Raw genomic sequence first — 23,963 nt, 5'->3', positions numbered from 1 at the left:
GGGGTTGAGCAGACAGTGTTTTAACGTGCCGCATGGCCTTGCGTGACCCCGAGGGGTCTGTAAACATTTACAGTGTCTGGTCAGGGCCGCCTGTAAAGCATGACAGCTGCTGTGTTTGCTCCCTCAGCACCACCCTCTGTCCACTCACAAAATGGTGCAAAGGGACAAAGATGAGTTGTTGCAGAGTAGGCAAACTAGTTCAACCCAGTTTGCGGCTAGGGAGGGAGCTGTTGCAATCAGACATGTAGAGGATTGATTTGATCATAATGAATTAAAGCTTTTGATACTTTATTATTATAACAAGAATATTCAGATGACACGAAAAAGCTTTTTCCTCCATAATGAAAGCTTATAGATATACTAGTACAACTATTCCCACTGACAATTTAGAGCCTCTCGTTAATCTGACATGTATATTTATGGAATGTGCACAAAGAGAACCTGCAAATTCCACACCCTGACTGTCCTGACTGTGAGGCAAACATTCAGTCCCAATTATCAATACAGTGGAACCTCAGTTAGCGCCCACCTTGGTTAGCGTGTTTTTTAGCGACCATTGAAAATGTATGCCAAACTTTTGTCTCGGTTTGCATACATTTATTTGGTTAACATACAATACTGCACGCATCTTGTCATGTTATTGATAAACTGCGTGAGTCTAACTGTATTCTTGATATTTTATATTTTTATCACTAAATGTCCTCAGCTTATAACGGAGGTGAAGTCCCAAAGATCTACTGTATCTCCTACTATTAATATAGAAAGAAATATATAGTGTCTTTTATACATATGAGTATTCAGGGGTGCATGCACTTTTTCAGCATGTATATTACAAGTTGAAATGACCATATATATAAAATCTAACCATAAACTTTAAATATTACTGAATAGTATTTCACATTCAGAGTTTCAAAATGTACGTGTAGTTTATTTCAAGTACTTCATTTCACTTTTCAAGAATAATTCACAATTCAATTCAATATGGCAATAAAGACATTTGCACATAATTCCGCATATGTCAGTCAAAATAGCTACATAACGGTCATTGTACATTCATAATTGCGTAATTGAAAGCATAATTGAAAAGTTTCACAAGTTTAAAAACAAGTTGTGAAAAATACAATAATTGTGGAATTTCCCAGTACTTTAATGAATTTTAATGATTTTTTAACAATATATACATGATACAAAATACTAATATTATGTTATTCAAATAGTAGATAATCATTTCAATGTTAATAAAAGTTCCTTCACTTTGAAAACTCTGTGAACAAAAGGTGGCCAAACAAGTTAAAATTGAAATGGAATTCTAAGAAAAGGGGATGATGGAAAGGAAATGAGAAGGACTGAAGGAGACCCTCAAAACTCACTTCATCGATTCCTTCCCAATTTTCCAGGATTAGCCTATTTCCTCTCTGAGTCTTGCATTGAGGTGCAGCCTTGAGGAGTACTGTGCTCAATCAACAGTGCTTTTCCCTCTCTGTCTGGCTCTCCACCTGGTTAAGCCGTTGATTTTAATATTACATCTGTGACTGACTTGAGGTTCATTAGGAGGATGTATGAACAAAATAGCCTTTTTTCTGTGCTGTGAATGAGGAGACGTGGCCAAGTGTGGTGGCTTTACAATGTGGCGACATAGTTAAATGTTATGACTGCCACTCTTTGAAAACCTTATTAGAGGAAAGATGTGTATAGGATCATGCTGCATATTTTGGCCAAACTGAGCAAGCGGATTGATTGTTTGTGACCCACTTCATGCCATCAAAGAGTAAGAGGGTGTGGGTAAGGTGACCCAGCCTCTCAATGGGTTGCCCCCATTGAGTCCACTCATCAAAGAGACACAGTACACTGGAGGTAGATTACTACAGGCAATGGGGCAGAGGGGAAATGTTTCGTTTGCATCTGCTGTCCTTTAAATAAAATGTTTGTGTGTGTGTGTGTGTGATAGAGTGATAGAACGAGGTCTTGGGTCGTGGGGAGGCTTTTACGAAAGCCCCCACATGCAGATGCCGAGTGACTGCACAGTTCATTGATGCGACTCCCATTAAAAATCCCTCATACCCTCAATAAAAAAGGACTTAACTGGCTCTGCCATCAGCTGGAAGCGTTCAGATCGGCTCGCCAGACAATCAATTTCCCCCAAGCGCGCAGAGCTTAACGGGAGAAACGGGAGGCGGAGAGTAGGATGTTTCCATTATCACAGCCTGGGCTAGAGGGGGGCTGGGGGTGATGCGCGGTAGAGCGCCGTGCGGCGCGGAGACAGCAGGCAGCAGCCTCGGAGAGGGAGATGGGGAGAGACAGACGAGGGAGAGCTGCAGAGAAGCTGGCTTTTCAGAAAGCCATTGACCGCTTGCCCTTAAAAATATCATATTGGATTAGCTTCATAGGGGCGGCCTTTTGATATTTTTTCTTCCTTTGGCCATAGAAATTAAAAGGAGTGGAGAGCATTACTTGAATTATAAATCATAGGCACTTGCTTTCACTGCGCCCAAATTCCACACATATGTGGCTGCACTCTCCTGCGCCAGCCCCTGTCATTTTTAATTAAATCCTCCTTATGGGTGACATTTGTCGCCCTCGTCCTCGCCTCCGTGTGTCTCCACCGCTGGCCTAGATGGAGACATGAAAGGCAGAGACGGCCGTGGAGCCAGCGCCTCTCATCATGTTGTGCCCCAGAGGGAGGGCGCCCAGACAGATGAGAGAGAAAGAGAGCGAGAGAGGCCACTCGGGGGGGAGAGGAGTGAATAGATGCAAGTGACCCCGGACACCCTCCGCCAGGGGTGACCCTTCCCATCGTTACCGCTTCTTCGCTGCCCTCCACTGTGACACTGAAGGTCCGATAGTAGAGTTGTGCAGACGAGAAGAGGGAAGGGAGGATCACCATTTTAGTGATAAGTAACACTGACAGGGTTGCCCCCTCACCACAACCACCAGCTGCCTCCTCACTGGCCCAGACAGCAATTACTCTGCCACATGACAGCTAAAAAAGAACTTTGAATTCTGCATCTGACAGTTAGATGGGGGTCTGGCTATTTCCCAAAATATTATCTTGTCAGGTTTTCCATTTACTTACTTAATTGCCATAGCGTGATTGTGTGGTGCTTTAAGGTCAAACCTTGGTGCCCCCCCAGGTTTGTAAAGGGGGGGAAGGAATTATTTCAAATATCTTTAATTAGTGCTGCAGCCAGTTATATAACCTTCATTTGGATAATAGCTATTTCAGGTGTGTGAGTGTGTCTTTGTGGGTGCGTGTGTGTAGTGAAATCAGAATTGGAAAGAACAGCTTAATCCTAGTTAAATCCGTTTAATCAACTGCTCTAAAAGTCCGGATTTGTTTTTCCAAACGTGTCCTTACACTTGTACACACACACACACACACACACACACAGAGGAAGGGAGATGGAGCACACATGCAGCAGTAACCTCCTGTGACACCAGCCGGGAGGCCTGGCGTGCCAATCAGCCAGGTGTAGATGAGAGACGTTCCCAGAAGGCCTGATATCCGCGGTTCATGCCATGTCAGGCCAGGTTCAAACCTCCTCCAGATTGATGGACAGAGACAATCACACGGCCTCGGGACATAACATGGAGGTTCACCTGGGGATTCTCCTAATAGCCCTGTTTCTCTGCAGGCGGGGAGGCCAGAGACACTATAGACAGGTCCTTTGCTTTTAGCCGAGTGAGGAGAATTAATGCACATGATGACCTCTAGTTGCCTCTGCTTATCTAATTTGGTGTAAGAGACACAACAAGGGAGCTAGGAAGCTTATAAAACTGTAGTGTATAGTTTATGGGATGGACTAATATGACAATACTAAGGTACGGTGGAAACTTTGTTCGCTTCATTAATTTGTTCCAGAAGGTCCGACTGATAGCTAAACTAATCAATTTTCCGATTAAAAAAAATGTCTGTTCCAGAAATCCAAAAATGTTAACACAAACATGTTTTTATATTTGTACAATTATAGTTATCTATGCAGTTATGCAGTTATAGTTATCTATCAATTCCAAGTGCATCTAAACATGAGGCATGAAAGAGATAGACGATAATCATCTTGTTTGTAATCATATCGAATCATTCTGTTTTCATAACCTGTGTATCTACAGTAGATTCAAATCGAATGGTCTTATAACAAAGAGATTTACATCCTACTAGGTACCGCGTCAATTACGATTAGCACTGCATTGACCATCAACACTAGGGTGGCTACTGTGGAGCATATTAGCAGAAGAAATGTCAGTTGGCTTACTGCCACCTCGACATGTTTTTCCACGGTGCTAAGTCCTAGGGAATGGTGTCTTTAGGAAATGTGAACAAGCATACTCCTCAAGTACTCCAGCAGTGAGCAGGCATCACATTGAAAAATATAACAAACAACACAATCCATCCAGAACTGGACCAGAAGAGGTGATAATACTTAGCAATGAAGCAACCGCTCCGAGTATGACGTCTGGTATACTGTGGATGTCCAGAACCGGAAGAACTGCCAAATGTAATTATTAGGGCTCTAAATCGATTAAAATATTTACTTGTGATTAATCACATTTTGTCCATAGTTAACTTATAATTAATCTCACATAGTTGCACTTTCTAAAAAACGAACTCCAGGTTCGTACTGGTTGGTTGATGGTGGTGTGCTTTTAATTTGATGTTGTTCCTCATATCATAGGTATGAATGTGAGTGTGAATGGTTGTTTGTCTAGATGTGCCCTGTGATTGGCTGGCGACCAGTCCAGGGTGTACCCCGTCTCTCGCCCGAAGACAGCTGGGATAGGCTCCAGCACCCCCCGCGACCCTCGTGAGGAAAAAGCAGTAGAAAATGAATGAATGAATGAATGAATATTGCTATATTATGCTTTACTTATGTGTTGAACATCCTGCCCTGTGACTAGCTAGTGTGCTGCTAATGCTATGTTATTTTCATTCATGGTCACACTGACACAAGCCCAACCACAACAAAATAAAAGCAGCCACATTGTTTACATATTTTGCCTGTATCTCATTGCCTCTGATGGCAGCTACCTAGCTCGTTTTTAAGTTAGAATGACATAGTACAAAGTTGTTAATTGTTGTACTAGTCACTTGAAGTGACCTCAGCAACTTTGCCATTATATTACATGTTCTGCCGGTTGTCAAATAAATTGAATTAATTGATTAAATAAGTTGATAAAATTGTTAATGGTGACAAAAAAATTGCAGCCCACCACCACGGCTTTAAAAAAATCCTAGGGGAAACCATGGAAGTACTACCAACTGATGCATTGGAACTGCGTGATTGCTGCGGTTTCCTACAGTGCTGATTTTGGGGGAGCAAACTGAGCCAAGCTGGTAATATGCAGTGGGAAAACCCTGGAAGTGGAAGGTGGGTGAGGGGTTTTAAGCAGAATTAGAGAGAGGAAACAAATCTGCATGTATCTGACCTTTTACCACTGACTAAACTATCCTCTTTCTAAGTTCCATTTGGAATTCTGCAGTGTCCTTACTGCCATTGTCATGATTCCAGCAGGAAAGCAGAGGTCATCTTCAAAAGTGATTGACAGCTATCCATGGCCACAGTCCTTCTGGATGCTTGCTTATGCCATCTCATTGAGGGGATTGTGTGCGTTCGCATAAGCATTTCATATGTGTCCATCACAGTTTTCTCACATTGCAAAATTCTGAGCATTAAGCGGTGCAGCCATATGCGGCCTGACCTCTCACATAGTCTAGCCTCTGGTGTCATCTTGACGTCTCAGCGCTGGCACACAAGAGGATCATTTCCGGCTTGTGGCGACCCACCGAGCTTTGCATTCACGCAGCTCTCTTGCCTTCTGCTGTGAGCACAGGGGGCGAAGCAATTTTGCTTCCATGGGAGGTTAGCTCAAGGAAGAGGGGCTTTACTGTAGTTGTGCTCACAGCGGGAATTGGATTGAAGAAGCACTTCCTGGTTCCAAAGCGGGCTGGCATTTGTGCATCGCTGCAGGTGCAAGGCATCAACACCCTCTGTCTTTGGCTGCCAGAGAGTGGGGGTGATTGGAGGGGGACAGAGACAGAGTGTCCCCAGTCCTTTGCTGTCCCACAGGAAGTGTTGAGCTCACACACTAACAGAGAGGCATTTAAGAGGTGCCACAAAGTAGGACACTTTTGGCCTGGTTTAGACCGGATATGGACATGAACAGTTTTAGCCTATACTGTGCTGTGCTGTCCACTATATACCATGATATTCTTCATCTAAACTTTGTAAATGTGGTCTTAAAAGCAGCATGGATGACCCCCCTCTGCAAATGTCTACAAGTCTTTTTAATTAAAGGCCCACAGCAGTGTGTCTGTTTTGTTGTTCAAGCCGCACGTCTTTATTTCCACTTCAGTAAATAGCTCCACGCATTTAACCTCCCAGCCTTGATTGAAACGCACAGATGGTAAATATCGATCGATATGTTGTTGCAGGAGGTCTGGCTGTAAAGAAGGCCATTATGTGGGGAGAGCGGTTGAGACGTGACTGTATGTGTGATCAAATTAAAGAATAAAAGGAAAACAGGAGGGCAATTTTGTTGTACTATTTTTTACTGATATTCCTTTAGTCGGGATGTTATGACAAAAAAAGCTAGCATACAAATGTAAACGCAGCCCAGCTCAATGTAAAAATTGTCTCATAGTTGCAATTTTTAAGGTAAAACTTGTTTTACCTTCATTGGCAGCATTACTGTGTTGTTTGTTCATACACTCAGCAGCCATGGTGTTTTATACATTTGTGACATAGCAATTTAAGAACTGTAATATTCATTTCATAAAGGTTATTATTGTAGTTTGCTGCTATGTAGAACTGCACTGAAATATATTAACTTTCATACAATAAAATGAGTGGTTAGCGTGCGGGCCACACAGCTAGTAGACCTGGGTTTGATTCCCCCCTTGGCCATCTCTGTGTGGAGTTTGTATGTTCTCCCCGTGCATGCGTGGGTTTTCTCCAGGTAATCCGGTTTCCCCCCACATTCCAAAAACATGCTAGGTTAATTAGCGACTCCAAATTGTCCATATGTATAAATATGTGCCCTGTGATTGGCTGGCGACCAGTCAGGGTGTACCCCGCCTCTTGCCCAAAGACAGCTGGGATAGGCTCCAGCATACCCTTGTGAGGATAAGCGTTACAGAAAATGGATGGATGGACAATAAAATGATCAATTGTGCAAGATTGTCCTCTTTATGAAATGTGGTGATATTGTATGTTGGCTCAAACCTCACAAAAAGAAAACACATTCAAACTTGTATTTGTAGATCAAAGTTGCAGACCATCCACTGGCCTTTTTTTCCCTCTAAAGATCCAAAATAGAAGCAAAAAGTGCTTGTTAAAGGTCAAAAATCCTCTGCGCTTCTCTCCTCTTCCTCTCCAGCGTGTGTACTGCAGTGGACTGCCTTGTTGTCTGCGCAGTGTTAAATATTAATTGGGAATCAGTGAACGACTTGTCTCTTAAATGATAGAACAGAAGGGCCCGAGTTTGCCTCAGGCAGCCTGCAGGCGCCTTTCTTCTTCCATTTACCTGCAGGCCTGTGCAGCAGCACTTCCTGTATTCTGACAGGCCGGCCCAGCCGCCTCCAGCCTCCCCCCATGTCTCCTCTTCCTTTCTCCTTTTTTCTCTACTTGGCATCCTTTCTTATTTTTGAACATGCTTACAATGGCTTACAATCTCTGGGGTCTTTTACTCCAGACCTGTGTGTGTTTGTGTTGCGGATGCTCCTGCTCTTGGCAGTACATGGAGCCCTTTGAGAGAACATTGTCACTGTAGAATCTCTTCTTAAAGATAGGACAGAAAGATGCTGACATGAAGGGTATTTTAGCTTGTTGTCTTTCTGTCTCCATGCTGCTCTCACATGGTTTAATATCACCTCCTCACAGTTTGTCTTTGCCTCTCTTTCTTCCTCTCCATCGCTCTGTCATCTAGAGATGTGTGGCGAGACTAAATAACCTACAGAGGCCAGCTTCAACTTGTGCATGACCCTCTTGGATGAAAGGCTTCAAAGAATCATTTAAAATCTCATCACTTTGACCTGTTGCAGTCACTTTATCAGCTCGGCGCAGCTCCTCACCGGGTACGGAGAGTTTATATCGGGAAGTGGCAGCGCTGAATGTTAAATGGGAAGGAGGCGAGGGGCAGCAGGGATAGTAAGGCTTGACTCCGATGCCACAGGAATGAGTTCACAGGCTCATGAGCACAGGCTTAATCGCACATGACAATATCGGCTGGTGTGCCAGTCGCAACGCATAACCACCATGCTGCTTGTGCTGACTCGGAGTATTTGCTGATAAAGCCTCTGCTTTCTAGACCATGCAGTGTGCACAATGAGTGTGGCCCAGGCAGGCCTGGGGGCAAACCACATCTATAGCCAGAACTAATTATTAAACAGAGCACTTTTTGGTGGATGACATTTTTCCCCATTCATTAACAGTTCTGTTATCAGAACTGAAAAGACCTTTTCATAACTTGTGCGTACTCAGCCGTGAATCGTCTTGGCATTCTTTCTTATTCTTGGCATTATTAAAAGCAGGAATCAGCCACAACATAAGATACACCTGCACCATTTAGTAAGATCCAATGCAACTCAACCCAATGATTTGTAGCAAAAATCATGCCTTTACAATGATAACAACATTTACAAAGATAATAATGTGTATTTATGTTGTTGCATTTTGCAGTGGAACCTCTTTTTAGTCAAAATATGGAAACAATCTTATAGGAAAAAAGTTTTACGAGCTTTATACCAACTATAATCACATTGATAAATACAGTGACATGGATTGAATTAACATTTTCATTTCAATTATCAACTATTTTATTATGCATTAAAGCCCTAACTCATGCCCTAATACATTTCCATCTCTCTTAATCTTAAATTTTGTTACTTTGCTTATTCGTTCACAGCAGAGGTGTCCAAACTTTAACCACCAAGGGCCGCATACTGAAAAAATGTAAGACTGCGGGGGCCACTTTGATACATTTTCTGCATTAAAGATGCTAAAACCTATCCAATATAGGTCAGTTAATGTAAGCTATCAGAACAAAACAGATTATTTCATTCACTCCCAAAGACATACTTTTTTTGTGCGAGAGGCAAAAAGAGGTGATGATGCAATTGCACAATAGAAGAGATCATGTTTAGTTCAGTTTTAAGCCATTAAAAGGCCACAAGGTGCCAGAAGTGCATTATATAAGAGCTCAGCATGCATCTTTCCCATGTAATAAAGCGCTCCACACAAAAGCATGGAGGCGTGTAGCGTGCACAAGGTTTTAGCACATGCGTGCATTCACATGTATTTCCAAATGTGAAAATTGTAAGTAGTTATATAGTATAGACATTAACGTATTTGACAGCCTTACTAATAATATATGTAATTAATGATTAAGTCATTATATTCTTACAATATGTAAAAGACCACCATAAAAATGTGCTGTAACCTGAAAATGCACCCTGGGACCCCACCTCTTTGGACCGCACATTTCAGTGTGTATTTTGAGGTAAACAAACACAATGCTCCACTTCCTGTGTTTATTTGGTACATGGGTGTCCCACAAAAAGGCGTGAAATGAGTGTTGTTGGTCTGCATTTCTCAGTAGCTCAAAATCCCACCTAATGTTGTTTTTAGTGGACACTGGGCATGATAATCATAATTAACCCAAACAGCTTGAAGCAAGGAGCTCCTTTGTTTTGGCCTCTTTTATACCTGCTGGGAGCGCATGCGGTATAATAAAAGATAAGATGCCAAGGTGCAATACAATAAAAGATTATAAGATGCCAAAATAACATTTCTTGGTCATTTGCTCACAGAGCTGATCTTTTTGTTATTGCTTTTTTTAATTCCTTGAGAGAGACAGCAGGTCGAACACAGTGCTTCCACTGGTGTCACTGGGGCAGGAATGCAGGACAAGTTCTTTCCCACGCTGTTAGCTTTCTTCTGCTGGAGACACAAGGCCCTGGGCCGGCTAATGCAGCCAGAACGCGGACAAATGGAAAGTGACACTTGTGTGTGTAGAATGGTATTTGTGGTGACGCTTTGACTACAGATAATAAAGTGTTCACCCTGGGGTGATTTCGCCCGGCAAGCACCCCAGATGAAACTCACTTACTCAGAGAGGGAGATGGAAAAGACAGAGGGGAGGGAGTCCAGAGAGACGGGGTGAAGTGGTGAAGAAATAGATAGATAGATCGAGGGAGGGAGGCACTGAAGAGACAAGAAGGATAAAAACACTGAGAGAAAGCATTTCTACAGTTTGTAATGTCAAAGCTTTAAAGGTCAGACAGGGCAACTGCACTGTGATTCCAGTTGAGATTTCTCCCTCTTTTGGATCCACCTTTTTTCCTCCTGTAATCCACTTTTGCAACAAACTATACAGAACTTGTAATTTGATTTTTATCAGTTCTATGACTTCAAAAAAGAAATTGTATGCTTTAGTATGAATATATGTGTGTGTGTGTGTGTGTGTGTGTGTGTGTGTGTGTGTGTGTGTGTGTGTGTGTGTGTTTATAGGGGCATAGGAGAGTCCTTTTGGATCAATCCATTCCCAGTAATTTTGCCGACAGCCCATAAAAGGCCAGTCGATTTGTAAGTGTGCATGAGCTTGCCACATGAACTCAGCTAATTAATTTTCATAGCTGATCCGTGACATCTGGCTTCTACAGAGAAAATGTAAACACGGCCACAACCGACTGCTTTCACTCTTCCTCAGTGGGAACCCGTTGAAGCTAATGAGCTGCTAAGATACATTATATAGACAAATGTGGTGGTACACCTCAGTATCACTGCAAGTGAAAATGAAATAAAACATACAGGTGCACGCCATGTTTTTTTTCATCATCATTCATGGACCTTGTTGGCACAGTTACGCTAAAAGGGCCTTCCTCAAACTGACAATTGTCCAACATAAAGATTCAAGGGGCACTATGGGGGCTAGCCCAACCCCTCACTGATTTGGAGGTTTTCAAATAGATTTCTAACATGTAACATCTGACTGTTTTGTGGACCTCATCTCCTGTGATAATGTGGAAGTGGTCCACATTGCAGTCCAAGTGAATGAACTCATAATGTTTAAACAGAATCCATAATTAGGCTTTCAAGTTTGTTTAGTTTTTGCTTCTATCTGCTTGTGAAAGAAATAGATTACATCTGAGATGAGAGAGGCTTCAATAAAATGAAAGATTAGATTTGGATGTTTTGTCCAAGGGTTTTTTTTAATCTCTTTTAATGATTAAATCCATTTTTTACATTGTGCCATGTGTGCGTGCCTGTGAGGGATCAGTGTGCAGATTGCTTTAACATTCTCACGATCCTTTTGTAACATGTTGTTAGAGTTAGAAACACTGCATGTGGTGACTGAGAGGCACATCAACTTTCATTTTATCCAGTGATGCATTTGCATCAAATGTTTCCTCTTAGAATATACAGTATGTGCCTGAAATATTACATTGATAATTCAACATCCTCAATATTGAATATTCCCAGCTGAGAGACCTTCAACGCAGGCAGAGAGGAGTTAGGTGCAGACAATGCATTTGTTTGAAGATTATGATGACACAAGCAGCTGTGAATCCAGACAGCTCTATCCACTGAGAAATCACTGCAGTTTGATTTTTATCTTTGCAATTATAGATAACAGAGGCCTGACAAATAATTGCCTTGATATTTTTCTTTTCTTTTCCTGCATAGCACAGAAAATCAACCTTGAGATGAGCAGAGGGCAATGACTGCTCCCAAAAATGGCTTTCCTGATATCTAGCAAGCAGCAGGGTTTCCTCGCATGCACTTGAATTGATTAGTACTTTGACTGAAGGCATATTCAAGTTGTCCGCCCCCCCGGCGAGGATGCTCCAGTACTGCCTCATACATGTGCTTCCTCTGCTCTCTTGCTCATCAGGAAGCTCCTGTGGGGCACTGAGGCTTTGATTGACTGGCGGCTGAGTCCACAGGAAGCCTCTATTATTATCATCTCCACTGCGGCAGAGGGGCGGGAGGGGGGCCTGTGTCCAGGGGGTCTGGCCCCACAGCCCCTGATTTGTGTGTGCGATAGTCAATTAGAGGCACCACACTGCCGGAGACGAGTGGGATGCAGGGTTAATTGCAGAGGACCAAACAGCTGGCTATATCAGGGCCCATTGTGTTTGCGGCAGTTGTCGTGGCAATTGAGGCCTGGCTGTAATCGCTGACTAATCAGGCCTGTGCCAGATGACACCTCCATTAGCACAAGGCAGGTATTGTTCAGGATACCGTCCCCAACAGCGCTCTTAAAGGAGGCTGGGCCCCATTGCCATACAGACCAAGATGCTATCAGGCAAGAGCTAAGCAACAGGTGAAAGGTAACACCCCATTCTTTTTTTCCAAGATTCAGTAGTTCCTTTCGGAACATACATGAATTATTCATTTGAATAAGTCATTGTAGGGCCATTCAGTATCCCATAGTGGTGGAATTTGGTGCATAAATGTGATCTATGTTCAGTTGTTTAGTTGTTAGTCTTGCTTTTCTGTACACAGATGGGCATTTCACTAAGATTCCTCAGTATGCGGGCTTCAATGCCAATGTCAAACTGAGTGGAATAATTCTGAACAAGCACAAGTTGTGTTTTCGTGGAGGTTTGCATGGATTTGATGTTCTTCCTCAGGCCACAACATACTTTGGACTTCATCTCCATGCTCTTCCATTTAGACTTGATCACTTCCACACAATTGACTCATTATTTGCATCCTCATACATGAAACCTGATCATCGCTTGCTGGTATTCTCTTCTCTTAAAGCTCTGTTTACTTTGCACTATTTTTTTCAGTGAAATCTAATTGCAAGTCAACCAACCAGTCATCTCCCTTCATCTAAGCAAGCAACACGACCCAACTACATGGTCAGATAGGATCAAAGCTTATGGAGATATCTGCTTTACACAAGTGAGGAAGGAAATGCTCAAAGCTGTTTGATGTAGTGCTATTACACCCCCATCACTAATATGAAACTTCTACATAATTTTTAATTTTAGAACACTCCCAATCACTGAGAGCAAGGGCGTTTCTGGTAGTTATCTGACTTTTTCCTTTGCTTGTTCATTTAAACCTCTTAATTAAAATGCAAAGGTTTCTTTTGGTCCTCCATATTGGATGCTGCACTTTCACACAGCTCTACCTCCCTTACCTGCCTCCTCCCTCCCCCCCACATGCTCCCTGTCTGCCTTTGCTTCACTGTGATCAACACAATTTGACCTCTCATTCGAAAGAAGTGCTCAGAATTTAATGGATTTATTTTTTTACAGTCTAATCTAACCAGTTCCCTCTTTATTGCTGTTTTGTACCCAATGGACCTCGTCTTTAGCAGGCCTCCCCCATGCACGCTCACACCAGGAAAATTAGTTCATCAGAATTCAGAATGTACTGCTGGCTAATTAAAGGAGTGCTAATTGAGTGTTAAGAATCGGGCACTCCCTACTCCAAACACACACACACGCACACACACAAGCAATCAGAGTGACAGCACTGGGTACACCAAGGACGTTGCGCTTGGGGAGCTTCATGCCAATCAAAAATGGAGAGAAATGAGAGTGGCCATCCTCCCAGTGGAATGGGATTTCCAGATCATATCACAGCCCCATGCTGCCATGTTATCCCACACTTTATATCTGTGCCGGTCTGACCGCTGCAGAGTGTAACGCTGCACAGATAGCCTCGCTCACTGCGTGCATCGTGCTAATGAGGGGTGGCATTTAGAGATGTGCTGCCCTGACACACGGGCATTGTGTGCCAGGCACTGGATTATTAAGGACGAAGGTCAGCCCATTAATTGCCTGCCTGCCATCTCGACTCCCTGGTGCGGGATCTCTCTCAACAAACGGCTGCATTTTTCTATCATCTACAACGCAGTGCAATCATATGCTTGCTTTATTTACAATCCTTTTTAATGTTCCTTTCTCCTGAAACTCAGGTCTCCCTTTTCGTTTACTGTTTCATGTGCTTGTGAATGCACCTTCTCTCAGGAAGAGAAAAAGCATATTCTTGCGTCCTCGGGGGAAATAATTAATCCTTACAAGGCTGTCGCATGTCGAAATGAAGCGAGTGTGAAGCATTTAGCCCAGGAGGCATTGCAGGCTGTCGCCCGCACAGGCACCTGTTGTTGTCCCTGCCCTACATTTCATGAGAGAGTGCTGAGCAGAGGATAACAACATGCTTCACTGATGTCAAATGAGACACACAAGTGCAGAAGCTGGTTTGTGTTTGCTTGCCTTGTTTTTCTGCTTTCACGCATGCTATTTGCATGCACAGGCGCACCGACGAGTGTGCACAGGTGCAGGAAAGCCCCTACCTTGTGAGGAGGTGCTGGCTGCCTTGGAGGGTGTTTATCAGCGAGCACCATCTGTATGCTGCTGCTCTTAGCTAGGATCTGCTGCACACTAAACCAATAAGTCACACAGTTCCAACATAAGAAGAGACTCTATCCTTCAACTTGGAGACTTCCTGCTTCTGGAGGAGAGAGATGTGCAGACACATCAGACAGTGTGTAGGCGAGGGCAATTACAGTTTGTGGCCACGCTTATTGTCATCAACTTGGCTATAAAATTCATACCGTGGAACTTTTTTGAAGAGGGCAATACTGGAATCAGAAGAATCCAGATGCTCATTTGCCTCCTCCTCCCCCCTCGTCTTCCTTTATGCCTGTGAGTTCTAATAACCGGAAGCTTTTGTGAAGCCGAGATGGGGTTTGTAGGCCTGAAAGGCCTCTAATCCCTGTGGCCCGTGAAGTGTGAAGCCCTTTGATGCCAGGTTGGTGTGCCAAAGACTCTGGCTATTGACAAACAAGGGCCAGGCTGGGAAAAGACGGAGGGAGAGAGCTTTTTCGCCTCACTTTAAAAAAAAACGCAAGCTCAACGATGGAATATACAGACTCAATGAGAAGGAAAAGAATTAGCAACCCTTTAATGAATTTTCTGCCTTTTTTATATACTTTCTACTCTCGTGCAGCAGTAATTAGGTGGAATGATGGGCATAATACAGCAGGGGGCTTGTTGGGGCGGCAGGACACAAGGCCCTTGATAAGCCTGAAAGCCAAGAATCTTTCCTCATTTGAACCATGTGATGATCAAAGATGTTTTTTTTCTCATGTAAAGAAGATCAGAAAAAAATGCTGCCTTTCCATTTGCATGTGGACCAGCAATGTGCTTTGAAATGAGCGTGTTTTCCTCTTTAGAGCAAACCAAACAAGTCTTGTCAGTTTTCCACTGTGAGTGTTAGCATCAAAGCGTCTGTCGCCAGGGAAGCTGCCTCATCAAGGTTGGTGAGGTCGGAGATGGGCCGTCCTGGCACACATGGCTCTGCCCCTAAGAGGGCATTGGCTTTTCATCTCATACCTACGCTCACATTTATAATCTCTATGATTAAAAAATGAGACTAAGCAACGAAAGCAATTTTTGATTTGGGATCATTTAAATTATAGGGAGTCTGATTTAGAAATCTTTCCCCAGCAGGAGAAATGACACCGGGATGGGTCATGCACTAAATTCAGCTCAGGATATTCACCGCCATTCCCCTCTGTCATTAAATTCCCAATTTATTTCTTTTATGATATGGATCTTGTAGATTTAATCATTGTCACAGTCGGAGACCCATAGGGTTGTTGAAATTAACTCCCCGTGCTATCTGTAATGGAAGCCCAGAAATGAGGATTGAGGCTATTTGGCTGTGGAGTCTATTTAAAATGATTTTGCAATTGGAAAGGAAATGGAGTGAGTCCTCGTCACAGTCTGCAACCTGCACACTCTTTATGTTACTGACACCATCGTCATTGCGCTTAATTTGTGTATTTTGTTGCCTTTTGCTTAAAAAAAATGGATTTATGGAGGGGTCACAAGTCATTTATGGCAGCTGATGTATCACTTGTAAATTGACTTCTTCTCCCAACCCCCTCACACATACACTTTTTGTTGCACTGGGCTAAGTAGGCATGAAATTGCCTGAATAATGTTGTTTAAATCCAATCTCTCAACGTGGCCCTTCACCCCCATGCCCAACCCCCAAACAATGACACATGGTGGGTTTTTTGAAATTGCCATTTTCCTGTTGCCACCACCAGCTTTGGCTCATTGAACGAGGGCCATCGCTTTTCACACTCCCCACTTTTGCTGCGGAATTGAATTTTTGGGATAGGAGGGTTTCATATTGCAAACAGCAAGGTGCATGTACGTTGTGCATTTTGCACTGCTGTTTTTCTGTTGGGTTTTGGCTGCTTTATTTCCTAACTTGGATGTTTGGGGCAAAGGTTTGTCTTTATGGCAATGGTATTTAATCAAGGCAATTTCTCTTCTTTTTTTTTTTTTTACCATATTTGCCATATGATTAGCACTTTCAGGGATGTATTTAACAGTGTTTTTATATTGTAGTTGCAATTTGCTGTGGTGTAGCCCCGTACTGCATCATAATGAGATGGGTTACTGCCATGCACAACCATACAAAACTGAGTAGGCATGTCTTATATGTTGTGCCCTATTTGTGCAGTGTACCTTAACCAGGCTAAGGACACAAGATGTTAGAATTCTTCATATATGTACTAGACTATTCACATATGAAAATTATGAACCTAGTGTAATGATACCACTTCCAATTCTCAAATGTACCACTCCAATTAAACATGCTTTGATCCAGTCCCTCCTCGCTTGGTATCCAAGGCTAACCTAATTCATTGCTAAAGAGAGTCAGAATTAATTTCACAATGCACCGATTTAACACCGCCTAAGGTGGCGTCTTTTGACAGAATGAGTTTTTAAAAAGATCCACTCGCCGAGGGAGGAACCTCCACTGGAGGGAGTGGAAAATATGATGGAATTTAAAATAATGTCTAACAGAGAATGAAAGCCCAGATTTACATTTTGTAAACGTTTCATGCGTTTCTGTTTGTCCACTTGTTGTTGTCGTAATTTCTAGACGCCACCAGTATAGAAGCCACAGGTGTCCTCATTGGAACATGGAATATTTAGTACACAGAAAGATGTTCCAGATTTTTCAACTTTTGATGAAATACATGCCTTTTTCCAAACAATGCTTAATAGTGTCATCTGTTTAACCAGTAACCTTTTGTTGTTTGTTCTTGAAAGCTTTTTATGATAAATGCATTCCTTAAATGGTTCCAAGTGTGGTTAGCACGTCTGCCTCACAGGCAGATGATTCTGGGATAGAGTCCAGCTCTGACCTCTCTGTGGGGATACTCCAGCTTGCTACCACATTGCAGAAACATGCATGTTAAGTTAATTGGAAACTCTAAATTGCCCATGAGTGTTGTTTTTCTAAACGTGCCCGGGGATTGACTGGTGACCAGTTCAGAGTGCACCCCACTTGTCACTCAAAAGGCAGCTGGGATAAGCTCCAGCTCACCCGTGCAAATGACTTAATCTCACTCAAACTTGTCTCTCTTTTTAACCCACAGGTGAGCTGGTGGGGCCTACACATTCCCCCCGCTACCCCACTGCAGCAGAACTTGATGCCTACGCTCAGAAGACAGCTAATAACCCTTTGTCTATCAAGATCTTCCCCACCAACATCAGGGTTCCCCAGCACAAGCACCTTAACCGGACTGTGAATGGATATGACACCACAGGCCAGCGCTACAGCCCCTACCCACACCTCCACACCGGGGGCTATCACGGCCTACTCGCCATCGTCAAGTCCTCTTCCTCGTCTTCATCATCATCTACTTCTACTTTTGTCCCATCAAAAGGTGTTCTCAAGAACTCCGAAGGCAGACGGACTAAGTTGTCTCCAGCCCACATTGCTGTCGCCCCATATCCACCCAGTAGTAGCACTTTAGTCAGTGGCCCCAGCCAGATGGGTTACCAAACTGGGCCCACAAAGCCTCCAGAGGGACCCGGGTTGTCGGTTCCTCCAAATGTCACTGTAGCTGGCTCAGTGATTCCTGTTGCCGGTGGGCGTGGCCTTGCCCTCCCCGCACAGTCCAACCTCCCTTCCATTCAGAGCATCATTTACCAGATCAACCAGCATTGCCAAGCCCAGGCTCTGCAGCAGGTTTGTCAGGGGGCACCACCTTCCAATTCCAGCCCCTCCAAGCAGGGCACGACAGTCATGGGGGTCTCTTCCAACTCTTCAGGTGGAGGCTACGTTGTGGGAATGGGTCCACAGCCCAACATGGTGTACACAGGTCCTGGCCTGCCGCCACAGAACACAGAGGGAGTGAAGAGTGGGGTGTACGCAGATGGCATGGACTACATCCTCTGGCAGAAGCAGCAGCAGCAACAGCAGCAGCAGCAACAGGCCATGCTCAGAATGTACAGCGGCGGCAGCGGAGGGGGAGGAGCTATCAGCAAGTCCCCTGAAAGCTGCATTCCAGTTGGTGGGATCATGGCGGGGCAAGTGTCCTCATCCTCGTCCAGACCTTACCACATGACAGCAAGTGCCAGTGGCGGAGGCGGAATGGACAAAGTCAGCTCCTCCCCTTTGAACTGTGTCGGCATGCATGGGAATTTCTCAGTGGGTCAGTACTTCGCCCCACCATGGAACAGTGTCCTGGTGACACCCGACAGTGACTGCTACAACCCCCAGGAGCTTCTGGCCAGCTCTACAGGCGGCTCGGTCACAGGGCACAGAGAAGTGGCCTACCCGCACCATCCCTATCACCACCACCACCACCACCATCATCACCCCGCAATCGACAGCGGGGGGCGTTTGTGCTGCAGCCTGCCCAGCAAGAGCATGTGCAACACGTCTGTGCTGAGCAGTAGCTTGCAGTCTCTGGAATACCTGATTAACGACATCCACCCACCCTGCATAAAGGAGCAGATGCTTGGCAAAGGCTATGAGACTGTGTCGGTACCGCGCCTGCTAGACCACCAGCACGCACACATTCGCCTCCCCGTTTACAGATAGAGGCACAAATGAATCACAGGAATCGAGTAGTGAATTTGTAAAGAAAATCGAAAGTGAGCGTGTGCAGATTTGCTTTAACAAGCATAGCAAGAAAAGCCGTTGTCGTGCTGTGTGACCCAATCTTTGGTGGTTTCAAGTCAGGCAGTGTGAATCCCAAATAAAAGGAAAGCGCTAGTGATTGCAAGTTGGAGAGTTCTCCCAATGATCCATTGTGTGGTTTGCCAATAGGAATTTTGGATTGATTTGTTTTTCTGTTTCTTTTTTTTTTGTTGCTGATGTTTTACTTGCCTGAACTTTTCTCTTTTTGTTATTTTTCTGACAGAATCACAGCTTGACATGAAGTTAAAACACCACTCATATTCCCCCCCGATCCCACCTTACAAATACTAAGGATGAAGCTACTGTGTAGGTTGTCACTGAAATAAATGGTCTTACACGGACCAAAGATTAGGGCTGCTCACAACATCCAAAACCCTAAGCAGACACGTACAAATGGATAGAATGGAAATTATAGGCAGGACTCTAGTCTTCAAGAATCAGCAAGTCAAATTAGCAAATGATAGTTAATGATTATTGATGTTATAATTGATACATAAATTGCACTGCTTGAATCTTGTTAACTTTGAAGTTTGGAATTGGGTAGTTTGGATATTATATATTTAAGAAACTTGAAAAACTTGAACCTATTTTATGTTGTTTTATATATTTGTAGGTATATTATATGCATTGGCTGCTATGGGGAAAGGTGTATCTAATGCTTTTTTCCACTTGGTTTGTATGATTTTAATATTCCTCTTCAAGCTAATGTGCAGTTTCTTATGTCCCAGTTTGAGGCATAGTTGCTGCTTCGGTTCTGTAAGAACCTACTGTGTGAGAGAGCTTGTTTTTTTAACACTGGAATGGACAATTACCAAGGAGTGTTTGGGCCATACTGAAAAGAAAAAATGATATTACGCCAGTAATGATGCGAGAATAAATTTATATATCTTTCATGTCATCATTTTACCAGACTAAAGTTGTAATATTTCAATTATAGGCGATACCAATGTGTAATGGTATTGCGAAAAAGGTACATGCACATGATGAAATCTCTTTTGTTGGGTTTATTTCATCAGCCAACATTACTAAATTTTCTATAACAGAGTCAACCCCCGCCACATTGCGGTTACAATTTCATAGCTTCACTCTTATCACGGTTTTTCAAACATATATTAATTCATAAATCATGTTGTTTTGTCGACAATATGCCTGTTGAAAATTTAAGCACGTGTATGTTTTGTCTACATGAAGCTATTGCAAGCAGACAAATTGTTCAATTAACTAGTATACAAACAAAAGATGCATTCAAATTGTGAATGTTATATTCTATATTGGGCACTCTGTGTCAGTAATTGTTCTGTAAGACAACAACCAGACTGGATGGTCATAACAACAGGCTTTTATTGCAGGTTTAAATGATATCACTACACACCGAACACATTTAGTACAACATACACAAGCTTTTTATGTCCTTAATTACTTAATTTCAACTATATTGGGTAGTAAAAATGTAAAGATGACTATTATTTCATGTCTACAGGGCTCTAATTATGTTGAAACCCACATTTAGAAGATTATAAACAGGTTTTCTATGCCATAAATACAAAATTATTAAATTTATAAAGAAATAATCCTACAACTATCACAGTCAGGTGTGGAACCAATTAACTACGATAAAAGAGGGATGACTGTATCACTAAATGTTTTTTTTTTCTTTTCAGTGTTGCCTTAATACTCCATTGTAACAATAAATCTTGAAATACGTATTTAAATGGAACCTGACAAAGGCAAGAAAAAGAAATGTTACAATGACGAATGTGACTGGGAGGTTACCGACATAACCAGACATGTACGTTTGTTTAACGCGGGTATGTGGCCGAGTGCATGTGAGCGCAGATGTGTGTGTGTGTGTGTGTGCGCGCATTTTAGCTCTTCAAAATCCTCAGACTTTTTATTTTTCTGTGTGTCATTTCAAGATTTCTACCACAGTCCTATAAACATATCTGAGTAATGTACAGATTTTGCTCCCTTTTTAATGGAGGCTTGAGTGACTCCTTTCAAAGTGGTAAGTGTATCACGTCTGCCTTCTCTGTCAGGTTTTATTCTAAACTACAGAGAAAAAAAAAGCTGAGAAAGACGTGAGTCCTATTTGGGGAGATACTATTCACTCCTCTTGCAAATAAAAATGAAAACAATCATTTGCTCTTCTTCTGGCGTCAGATGAAAAGAGACAAGGGTCACTGCTTTTTCGTTTTAGCCCCTGGTAGGGATGCATTTAGCCTGGGCCGGTCTTAACTAGATGATTCAGAGCGGTGAAATATTTATTATGACTGTGAGATTCCCTTGAATGTACTGCACTTAAATTACTGCGATGTTTTATTGCCTTGTGGGATTCAAGTGAAAGAGGAAAAAATTGGATCAGTGCAGCAGACCTCTGGTCTTGAAATTAGCATTTCTTTTGTCAGTGGAATTTCAATGCTAAATTGAATTTATTAAATAAAGAGACAGATGGAGCTTTGTTGTGGGGAAATACTGGCATCAGTCTAGATTTATGAAGTGCAATTATTATGACTGTATGAACATTTTTTTCTCTGAGCTTACACCAAAAAAATGTAAACTACAGTTGTCAATACATTCCCAATGTACCACATCCCTAATCCTTATCCTTTTTATTTTGGTTCTGTTTTGAGGTGTAAAATAAATCTCTTTTAAGAATATATGCAGGCCACATCCTGGCTTTGTTGTCTGTTATTTATTTTTTTTATGAAATGTATTAAAGCCCTCATCTTGAATCCTTAGGGGATGTAAATACTGAAAAAATGGTCAACCCCCCTGACAATGTGATGGATCTCCCACAAATAATCTGTCCTGATTTGAGCTGTTTCCCCTCAAGACAACCAAAGTAAATGTTGTCTATGAGCCTTAAAATGTGAGCTATTAGTGTTCATGGAGCCTCCACTGTCATTGAGGTCCTGACAGCCTAAAGAACACCAAGCCCCTTGGCTTAAATTTTGCACAGTAAGCCTCCTTAACATTCCAATGAAAAAAAAAAAACTCATGTTGTTTCAAAGCTTAATACCCCAGCCGTGGTCTGATTCCGCCATATTTTCTGACTTGTAGAAATATTTTGACAGATTTACAGATACATCCCATCCCTAAATCCCCTCCATGTGGCTTCTGCATCCAAGCATTAAACCCTGTCACATGATGTTGAAGTCAAGAGCCGACACTTGAGGCAGCGGAGATTGTGGTGTCTGGCCTTTCCCACCAGTGGAGGTCTGGGGCAACCGTCCTCTCAGCTAATGGGAGTATTGGGTGACGGTTCCAGTGGAGAGTATTCAGTCGCACAGAGGCTTGAAATCAAACCCTTTTCAAAGGAATGGATTTCCTGTAAGGAGCGCAGAGGAGGACCATCATTAACAGAGAAGATTTGGTCATTCATAAGCATTTGTATTAAAGTACAGTTGTTTCAAACAAGTCAGTAATTATAAATACGTGATGAAACTTATCCACGCTTTTTTTTGACCACCTCAGATATTTCAGGTCTGGTGATGGAGATGTCCGCATTCATGTCCTCGGACTCTTTACTTCCTCTGTAAGATTTTGCCACCATCCAAAACAAAAGACTCTTAGGCTTGCCCCCACAGGTGGTAGGTCACTTTGTGGAGGCCTGGCTCCAGGGTGTGGACCCAGTGTTCCATGTCCAAGCGAGGTGCGTTTTCTCCTTTATTTTTTTGGCAAAAGATTGTTCTGAAAGCTGTGGTAGACCCAACCAGGTTCATATAGCACAGGACAACATAGCTACTAGCATCATTCCAGCACGCAAACCCCTCCACCATAATAAAGTAGTGATTCACGGAGGAGGTATTCAACTTAGACTGTCAACTTTCTTTCAATATGGCCTCAAAACTTGCAGGGAGGAGAACACAAGCTATTATAAGGTAATATACAGTACAGTATTATCGTAAATTGATACTGAAATTATCTAGACACAGTTTAGCTAAATCCCTTCTCTGACAGCTAGCTAGATGACCCATCAGCCTGTGGAGTAGGCTAGCTCATACAACCGCTAGCAACTTATAGACAGATGCCGGCAGTTCTAACCAAGACTCTCATTTGATCATCTTACAGTGTCCGTCATTAGTGGTAAGTATCTATACATTTTACAGTTTAAAATATGTGTAGCAAGAGCCATATTTAGGGCTGAAATCTACATGTTCCGAAGCATTTAGCTTGTTAGCTTCCTTCATTGCGCCAAGACAATGGCAATTGAAGAAAGACACTGAGTCACTTTTATTGTGAATATCGATCCAACATTGGAAGAGGGTAGCAGGAGGGTTTGGATGGGGAATAATTCAGGTGTCAATATCAAAACAAAGACATTTTTATTTGCTATTTGTGGGTGGTCTCAAAATGTAAACACTCACCCTTTGAACAAAGCTGTCCGTTGGCAGGTATCATAACAACCCGGTAGTGGTTGTTTTGTCAGGATATATTATGAAAATGAAATAAATCTTATGTTGAACACAGTATCTGCGAGGTAAAATTAATCAATGTATGTTCTGTATGTACATATTTTGATGTTTTTTAATTTTATTGTTCATATTGCCAGAGCAGACAAACTTCAAGTACTCTGGTTATCGTCACGGGTACCCTTTTGTGACGTCATCAGAAAAAGTTCAAGAAAAAGCAACATACAAGTCTTGTTGGACTCATGTTTTGTTAGACTGCTGAGGCATATTTATCCAGAAATTTAGTGTTGAACTGCAAAGTGTAGCATTTTTGTGGTGTTCCACTTTGGGGTTTCCACTGTAGATAGGCTTTACTTTGGTCTATTTGTTCTTGCCCAGACTCCAACTGGTCTGCTCCACCATTGTCCTTTAGGCCCATTAACGAGCATTGCTGCAACGCAGGCCCCATTTGAACAATACACGCTTTGGCCATATGAGGATAATAGAATTAAATTTCAAATAGATTTGTGCCTGAGCTGATCCATGCATGGCTCAGTCAGCTGCAGAGCAGAGTGGCATATGGTATGTCATTATCCAAGCT

General features: G+C 42.7%; 1 protein-coding gene across 5 annotated transcripts in view; it reads left to right on the top strand.

Annotated features, from left to right (window-relative positions):
* fam222aa (family with sequence similarity 222 member Aa) overlaps positions 1 to 21,657 on the top strand; it is a 92,051-nt gene extending 70,394 nt beyond the window's left edge. For 4 of the 5 annotated variants that reach the window (XM_058069537.1, XM_058069538.1, XM_058069539.1 and 1 more), the window contains one exon: positions 17,419 to 21,657. In XM_058069537.1, the coding sequence (XP_057925520.1) occupies positions 17,419 to 18,872 (1,454 nt within the window). In that variant the 3' untranslated portion in view covers positions 18,873 to 21,657. The remainder of the gene's footprint in view (positions 1 to 17,418) is intronic. The other variant, XM_058069540.1, reaches the window with a different exon arrangement.
* Positions 21,658 to 23,963: the final 2,306 nt, after the last annotated feature.

The sequence above is a fragment of the Doryrhamphus excisus genome, chromosome 4, assembly GCF_030265055.1.
Source record: "Doryrhamphus excisus isolate RoL2022-K1 chromosome 4, RoL_Dexc_1.0, whole genome shotgun sequence".
NCBI classification, from domain to species: Eukaryota; Metazoa; Chordata; class Actinopteri; order Syngnathiformes; family Syngnathidae; genus Doryrhamphus; species Doryrhamphus excisus.
The sequence above is the reverse complement of the archived record's forward strand: the minus strand, read 5'-3'. Positions and strand labels throughout refer to the sequence as shown.